This window comes from Pistacia vera, unplaced genomic scaffold (assembly GCF_008641045.1).
Source record: "Pistacia vera cultivar Batoury unplaced genomic scaffold, PisVer_v2 Contig459, whole genome shotgun sequence".
Lineage (NCBI taxonomy): Eukaryota > Viridiplantae > Streptophyta > Magnoliopsida > Sapindales > Anacardiaceae > Pistacia > Pistacia vera.
This window is the reverse complement of record NW_022196289.1, coordinates 1,108,223-1,117,369: the sequence shown is the minus strand read 5'-3', so window position 1 is coordinate 1,117,369 and position 9,147 is coordinate 1,108,223. Positions and strand designations below refer to the sequence as shown.

At 35.7% G+C, this 9,147-nt stretch overlaps 1 protein-coding gene across 1 annotated transcript; it reads left to right on the top strand.

The window, feature by feature from the left end:
• The first annotated feature begins 7,684 nt into the window (after positions 1 to 7,684).
• LOC116144869 (secreted RxLR effector protein 161-like) lies at positions 7,685 to 8,413 on the top strand. The gene has a single exon (XM_031430292.1). It carries the CDS (start codon positions 7,685 to 7,687, stop codon positions 8,411 to 8,413), a length of 729 nt encoding a protein of 242 aa, XP_031286152.1.
• Positions 8,414 to 9,147: the final 734 nt, after the last annotated feature.

Below are 9,147 nucleotides of genomic sequence, written 5' to 3'. Positions count from 1 at the left end.
ATTATTAAGGAATACACTTACCGTTCAGCAGGACTAACACAATTAATAATTCAAATAGATTCATAGAAAAAAAAAAAACAATTATTCATTCAAATAATAACCTGAAAAGGAATCCAACAAAAGTTAATTAATTTTCATATTAAGATTGTTTAATAATTCAAATAGCAACTGGTTTAACAATTTGAGTTCATAATAACAATATCCTGGCATACAAACATCTTCCCTTTGGTTCCATTAACATACATGGATGTTTTTCCCGAAAACATAATCAACAAAAATTAATTGATTTTCATAATAAAATAGTTAGGAGATATACTTACAACTCGGTAGAGCAAAATACCTAAAAACAAAATCAACCACAGTTAATTGATTTTCATATTAAGATTATTCCTTAAAACAAAATCAACCACAGTTAATTGATTTTCATATTAAGATTATTAAGAAATATAATTACCGTTACTGATTCCATTAAAATACGTGAATGTTTTTCTTGAAAACATAATCAACAAAAATTAATTGATTTTCACATTAAAATAGTTAGGAGATATACTTGCAACCGGCATAACAAAATACCTGAAAACAAAATCAACAAAAGTTAATTCATAAATTGTTAAGAAATATACTTACCGTTCGGCATGTCTAAAACAATTAATCACTCAAATAGCAATTGGTTCAACAATCTGAGTTCCTAATAAAAACATCTTAGCATACAAACATCCTCCTCAAACACCCTGCCTTTATTCCATGCCAATTCATGGATCTTTGACCTGTAAACAACCAAGAAAAAAAAAAAAATCAATTAACAAAATCCTGAAGACCAGACGTATTATTGACACCAACTAACATGATCTATAAACAACTAACAAAAGACTGGACGTATTGTTGACACCAATTAACATATTGTGATAATACACAACTAAATAGATGACCGTTTTATAACTCTTTATTTAGACCTTTTGAATGTCAATGCAATTGAATACGAAGAAACATTTGCAATGTCAATACAATGCACCTATATAGTTATTATTAGCAATTCAGGTAGAGGTCATTAAACCACACATCCAACGTGTCAAAATGTAGCAATTGTAGAGCTACAAAACAGATATGAAAAGACTAACTCCAATCTTTATATCTTTCTATTTAGAAATTCAAAATGTCAATGCAATGCACCTATATAATTGTTATTAGTACACATCCAATGTGTCAAAATGGTTAGACCTTTGGAATGTCAATGCAATGCACCTATATAATTATTATTAATACACATCCAATGTGTCAAGATGAAGCAATTAATACAAACCCAACGTGTCAAGATGGAGCAATTTTAGTGGGCTCATTAAATCGTAAATCCAACGTGTCAAGATGGAACAATTCTACACTCACAAAACGAGTACTATATGTCAATCAACCAGGGGGTGGCTCAGCTTTATATAGATTAAAGAGGCATAAAAGTTCAGTTATGGTATGGTAGATCTATAGGCTAGTTCTTAGACAAATAGGAAGGGGAAAAAACCTACAGCCTACGTGTATTGTGGTTGGCAGTATCAATCAATTAAATTCTATGTATGCATTTTCGATCAATCTTAAGAGCATCTCTAAAAGACTCTCTATATGACCTAAACTCTTTATTATAAAGAGTTTATCCATAGAAACAAGAGTCCAACAGATTCTTTATTCTTTAAATATAAATTAAAAAGTGAGTTTGACTCTCCATATTTAGAGAGTCAAATTTCACACTATATCTTAATTTTAAATAATAAATTGCAAGTTTCTATATATTTTATTTATGATTTATCTCTCCTATTAAGTTTCTTTCTTGAAAAAACATATTCTTTCTCTTAAAATTTAAAGAGTCTATTAGATTTAAATAAAAATTTTGTTCTTTATATTTAAAAATCAATGAAAATGTTTTTTTATTTATATGAAATATGCTCTTTAAAACAAAGAACACCATTGGAGATGTGCTCTTTATTTTGAAGAGCATCTTTTATATCAATAAAGAGCATCTTCATTAATTTTAAAATATAAAGAACACAATTTTCATTCAAATCCAATAAACTCTTTAAATTTAATGAAGATGCTCTTTATTTTTAAGAAAGAGACTTAATAGGAGAGAGAATTAATAAATGAAATGTATAGGAACTTATAGTTTATTAATTAAAATTAGGATAGAGAGTCAAATTCCACTCTTTAAATGTGGAAAGTCAAACTCACTCTCTAATTTATATTTTAAAGATAAAGAGTCAGTTGGACTCGTATTTTTATGGATAAACTCTTTATAATAAAGAGTTTGGATCATATAAAGAGTCCTTTGGAAATGCTGTTAAAATTGACTAGACAACGTAACCATAATTATATTCACACCGAATTTATTGACTGTCCCAATTAAGCACTGCAGTCGCAATCATCTAGTTGTTTGGATCAAAAACTTTTAATAGTCATAAAAGATTTGTTGAAGGTTGAATCGAATAGTTGAATGACTTGTAATATCTAATGGAAGTATTGACCTAAGNATCTGCAGTATCAGTGGGGTGTAACACAGTTTTGTTCTTGCAGTTTAATGGTGTTTGCGATCTGCAGTCTCAGTGGGGTGTAACTCAGTTTGTTCTTGCAAGTTTAATGGTGTTTTGTGATCTGCAGTATCGGTGAAGTGTAACACAGTTTTGTTCTTGCAGTTTAATGGTGTTTGTGATCTGCAGTCTTAGTGCCAGATTTTAAAAGGAGTCTTCTATTGGTTCAAGAATGGTTTAGTTTGAGGGGAAATATTGTGATATGAAGTTTAGGTGTCAAACGTAAACAGGAGTCTTCTGTTGGGTCAAGAGTGTTTTAGTTTGAGGGGAAATATTGTGATATGAAGTGTAGGTGTCAGACGTAAAAAGGAGTTTCTGTTTTCTGTATTCGCATGCTCTGTTTTGGTTTCTATTGCAGTTTATGTTTTGTTTAGTTTGTAGAAACCTGGGGTGAAATTGTAAGAATAGAAAAGATGGCTTGGGTTATTTTGTAAACTCTGATGAGTTATGTAAACGGTGCGTTTCAGACACCATCAGCATTATAAGTGTGTCTGCGCAAGATTCAAACAGTTAATGAGAAAAACACTTTACTAAAAAGTGCAGTTTGTTATAACAGCTTCTCTGTTTCTTCTCTGCATTTTTTCGTTCAGTTCTTTAAGCTTTCTTCTTGAATTTCTACTTGGTATCAGAGCCTCAGACACATGTCAATGGCAGATCTAAATCCTGAGTTTTACAATAACACCTCTAAAGCAGATATAAAGCAGTTTGGTAATGCAAATGCACATACCCAAGCAGCTCAACCTTCACTTCCCACGCTGACTGTGAAATTGACTGACAAAAATTACAATTACTGGCGTTCGCAAGTTCTACCAGCACTGATATCTCACGAATTGGATGGTTTTGTAACCGGTGAGAATCCTTGTCCTTCAATCTTTAAATTTGAGAAAACAAAAGAAAATGAAGATTTGATTAAAAAGCCAAACCCTAAGTATCATATGTGGAAACGAACTGACCAATTCTTGGTGAGTTGGTTGATTTCGTCTATTTCTGAGTCAATGTTTAGACATGTAGGAAAATGTCACAGTGCGTATGAAATATGGAATACGTTGGAATTTCATTTTCAGTCCTTTTCAAAGGCAAGAACTTTGTATTTTAGAAACTTGTTACAAAAAACAAAAAAGGAGTCACAGAGTATAAATGAATATGTTTTGAGGATGAAAGAATTAGGGGATGAATTAATTGCTAGCGGAGTGAATATTGATGATGAAGAGTTACTCTTATATAAATTGGATGGTCTTGGACCAGAGTATGATGCCGTTGTTGCAAATCTTCAGTCAAACAGCAGCCATGCTACACTCCAAGAAGCCCAGTTCCTTTTACATAAACATGAGATGCGTTTAGAAAGACAATATGGTGCAATGATGAATTTTCATGAGCATTTGTCCTCTGCCTTAATGGCTTCAAAACAATAACCATCTGAAACAGCTTCAAGTCAAAGTTTTCCTTTATCTAGAATACCTCTACAATATCCCATGAGTGGAGTTCATTCTGGTGTTGTGCCTCAGCATGTGATGTCTTAGCTAATTCAGATGAATATTGGTGAACCTCCTATTCACTCTTAGTTTACTGCAGGAAATCAGATGTCAGGAGTTTTCAATGCTGAACAAAATAGACTCTCATATACTCCTACCTCACATTTTCTTCCTAGGAGTGTACCTTTCTTTAACAAAGGAAGAGGAAGAGGAAGAGGAAGAGGTAGAGGTTACTTTAAGCCGAGATTGGTGTGTCAAGTGTGTGGAAAAACGGGGCATTCAGCATTGCAGTGCTATCACTATTTTGATCATGATTTTCAAGGTTTCACAAGTTTTACAACAGCTAATTCTAATTACGAGCACATAGGCCACAACCTTCCTGGTTCCTCCTTTCCTCTAAAGTCAAATGAACCTGTTCAAGCTCTATTTGCTTCCAACTCTATGTTGCCAAGGAGTGCTCAGAACTCAGTTGCTGGATACCATGATTACTCAGCATATAACTGTCCTCCACTAGCTCAACAATATCCTGGTCAGATGTTTGTTCATGGTGGTACTCAACAACAGCTTGCTGGTTCTGTGCACTATACCTCACACTTACCTTCATACAAGCATTCTGCTAATAGCATGTCATATGGTTCAGCTGTCAACACTGAGCATTATGGTTTCTCACCTTAACAAACCTCTGTAAATAGTAGCTCCTCTTCCGGAACCATTGGGTAGTCTATTGCTACTCCTCAAACCATTAATGATCAATCATGGTACATGGATTCAAGGGCTTCCAACCACATGATAGCTGATCCCTTAAACATGGTGATAAAATCCAATTATCCAGGCACCTCTAAGGTACAAGTTGGTAATGGCGACTCATTGCCTATCACTCACACAGGTATGATGTTCCTGCCTTCATTTGATTCCTATAAGATTGTGAAACTTCAGAACATATTATGTGTTCCTAAGATAGCTAAAAATCTGTTGAGTATTTCACAAATTACCAAAGATAATAATGTGATTGTTGAATTCCATGCTGAATATTGTTTGGTAAAGGATAAGAGCACTCAAGATGTGTCACTACAAGGTCTGGTTAAAGATGGCCTATATCAGTTAGTTGTTCCAGCTGAAAATTTGCGGAAATCCCTTCAATCCCCTGATGTCTCCCTTGAAATAAAGTTTGTAGTTCCAGCTTCAGTAATAAAGTCTGCAGCTCCAGATTCAAACATAGCAGACCCTTGCTCAGTTCCTGTCCTTCAAGATGTTTCCAAGGCTTTTACTAGTGTAACTCATGATGTTCCTGATAGAAATAAGACTTCTGTTGTTTTTGAATCTGCCATGTTATGGCATGCCAGGTTAGGGCATCCAAGTGCTAAGACACTTTACTCTGTTTTAAAGAAACTGAATGTAAAAGTTCTTGATGATAGTAATAATTTTTTTTTTTTTTTTGTGAAGCCTGTAAGTTTGGCAAACTACAGCAGTGCCATTTTCCTAGTTCCACCTCAAGAGCAAAAGTCCCATTAGAACTCATTTATTCTGATCTCTGGGGACCAGCTCCTATGTTGTCAAGTGAAGGGTATAGGTATTACATAATTTTTGTGGATGACTACAGTCGATACACATGGATTTATCCTTTGAAACTCAAGTCGGAAGCTTATAATGTTTTTACTCAATTCCATGTGTTTGTTGAAAATCAACTTGGAACTAAAATCAAGTGTCTTCAAACTAATTGGGGTGGGGAATTTCGCCCTTTTTCTCAGTATTTGCAACAACATGGAATTCAGTTTCGTCATCCCTGTCCTTATCTCCACCAGCAAAATGGGAGAGTAGAGAGGAGGCATAGATCCATTATTGAGTTTGGTCTCTCTCTTTTAGCCTATGCGTCCATGCCTCTCAAATTCTGGTGGTCTGCTTTTGCCACAACAGTTTTTCTGCTAAATAGATTACCTTCAGCAGTGATTAATGGTGCTTCTTCTTATCAACTCATTTTTCAAAATGAACCTTCCCTTACTGAGCTTAAAGTTTATGGTTGTAGTTGCTATCCTTTTCTTTGGCCTTATAAACAACATAAACTGTCTTTTCACACGGAGAAGTGTGTATTTTTGGGGTATAGTCTTGATCACAAGGGTTACAAATGTATGGCTTCCTCTGGACATATTTATATTGTTAGACAAGTTAAATTTAATGAGACTGACTTTCCTTTTAAATCTGGATTTCATAATAAGGATTCTCCAGCCTTTGTTTCAAATGCCATCTTCACTGCTCAGTTGGTTCAAACTGGTCCTTATCACAGGCTGTAGCTGATGCTGATTCTGTTTTATTAAATCACACTAACTTACCTTCTTCCACTAATGTTGTTGCAGGCTCCCAGAAGTTAATTTTGATGACTCTTCAGCAAGAGTCAGCAATGTTAATACTGTGCTTGCAGGTTCGTTAGAAGTCAAATTTGCAGACTCTTCAACAAAAGACTTGAGTGATCATCCTTCCTCTTCCAATATCCAGTTAGAGGTTGTTCTACCTTTTCCAGCCCCTTCCGCTTCCAGATCAGTGAATATTGACACGAATGTTCATCCTATGGTTACCAGATCCAAGTCTGCAGCAGCTCAAGCTTTGTTCTCTACACATACAACTTCACCAGAATTGAATAATGCAAACCATGCTACTGATCTGGCTATTTCACCCCCTTCCACCTCTCTCCCAGCTTCAGCTGCTCCTAATGTGGCTACACAGCTTCAGTCCACTGCAGCATCTTTAATTGCTCCTAATGTTGCTACGCAACTTCAGTCCCCTGTAGCATCAACTCCCACTGCAACATCAACTCTGTCCTTTAGTCATATTATTCTAAAGGAACCAAAAACTACTAAAGAAGCCTTGGAGATTCCAGAATGGAGACAGGCTATGGAAGCTGAGTATCTAGCTCTAATGAAAAATAATACTTGGGAAATGGTACCCTATGAGGATGGAATGCATGTTGTAGGCAGCAAATGGGTCTTTAAAACGAAGTTGAATTCTGATGGATCTTTACAAAAATATGAGGCTCGATTGGTGGCCAAGAGGTTCCAACAAACTCCTGGTCTCGACTATTTTGATATGTTTTCTCCGGTAGTGAAGGCAGCAACCATTCGTATTATGTTCTCTTTGGCTATCTATTATGATTAGGGAATCCAGCAAATTGATATTAATAATGCGTTTCTCAATGGTGAGTTGGCAGAAAAAGTTTTCATGATGCCACTTATTGGTTTTTCTGAAAGTTCTCAATCACAGCAAGTTTGTCGTCTTCATAAGGCTTTATATGGCTTAAAACAAGCCCCAAGGGCATGGTTTGATAAGTTGAAAGGCGTTTTACTGACTTGGGGTTTTGTTAACTCAACCTCTGATGTAAGTTTGTTCTACTACAAAAAAGATTCTGATGTGATTTATTTGTTAGTATATGTGGATGATATATTGATAACAGGGAATAATTCTTCTCTAATTGACCAAGTGGTAAAGGATCTTAATAATCAGTTTGCTCTCAAGACAATGGGGGCTGTGCACTACTTTCTTGGGTTTGAGGTTCAAACAAATCACTCCGGTTTGCTGCTTACTTAGAGTAAATATGCCCAAGAATTTCTAGAAAAGGCTCGAATGGCAGATTCTAAGCCATGTATCACGCCAATGGCCACAGATTCCAAACTGGTGAGAGATGCTGGAACTTTGTTTGATAATCCTACATTGTTTCGAAGCATAATTGGTGGTCTTCAGTACTTGACTCTATCCCAACCAGATTTGGCTTTTGCGGTTAACAAATTGAGCCAGTTTTTATCTAATCCAACTGAAGCTCACTGGACTGCTTGTAAAAGGGTCTTACGGTATATCAAAGGTACCCTGAACTATGGACTTGTTTTTAAAAGAAACAAAGAGTTTACTATTGAAGCGTATGCCGATGCGGATTGGGCGAGTGATGTGAATGATAGGAGATCCACCAGTGGGTATGTTGTGTTTCTTACAGGTAATCTAGTTCAATGGAGTTCTCGAAAACAGAAAGTTATTTCACTTTCTTCCACTAAAGCTAAATATAGAGCTTTAAGTCAAGCAGCCACTGAAGTTGTATGGACTCAACATCTTTTTAAAGAACTTGGGATTGAGGTTAAAAATGTACCAGTCATATGGTGTGATAACATGAGTGCTGGTGCACTCTCCGTAAATCCTGTGTTTCATGCAAGAACTAAACACATCGAAATCGATGTTCATTACGTGAGAGAACTAGGAGCTCGAAAACAGCTGAATGTACAGTATGTAGATTCAGAATTTCAAAAAGCTGATGTCTTAACAAAATCTCTTCCTGGTAATCGTTTTGCTATGCTGCGTACTCAGCTGAATGTTGTTTGTGAACTGCCAAAGTAATGCTACTACAGTCGTGCAACTCAGTTTGTTCTTGCAGTTTAATGGTGTTTTGTGATCTGCAGTATTTAGTGGGGTGTAACACAGTTTTTGTTCTTGCAGTGATGTAACTCAGTTGTTGTTCTCAGTTTTGTTCTTGCAGTTTAATGGTGTTTTGTGATCTGCAGTATCATTGGGTGTGTAACACTTTTTTGTTCTTGCAGTGATAACTCAGTTTTTGTTCTGCGTGCAGTTTAATGGTGTTTTGTGATCTGCAGTATCAGTGGGTGTAACACGTGTTGTTCTTGCAGTTTAATGGTGTTGTGATCTGCAGTATCATGGGGTGTAACTCAGTTTGTTCTTGGCAGTGGTTTAACTCAGTTTTGTTCTTGTAGTTTAATGGTGTTTGTGATCTGCATTATCAGTGGGGTGTAACTTAGTTTGTTCTTTGCAGTTTAATGGTGTTTTGTGGTCTGCAGTATCAGTGGGGTGTAACACAGTTTTGTTCTTGCAGTTTAATGGTGTTTGCGATCTGCAGTCTCAGTGGGTGTAACTCAGTTTGTTCTTGCAAGTTTAATGGTGTTTTGTGATCTGCAGTATCGGTGAAGTGTAACACAGTTTTGTTCTTGCAGTTTAATGGTGTTTGTGATCTGCAGTCTTTAGTGCCAGATTTTAAAAGGAGTCTTTCTATGGTTCAAGAATGGTTTAGTTTGAGGGGAAATATTGTGATATGAAGTTTAGGTGTGTCAAACGTAAAC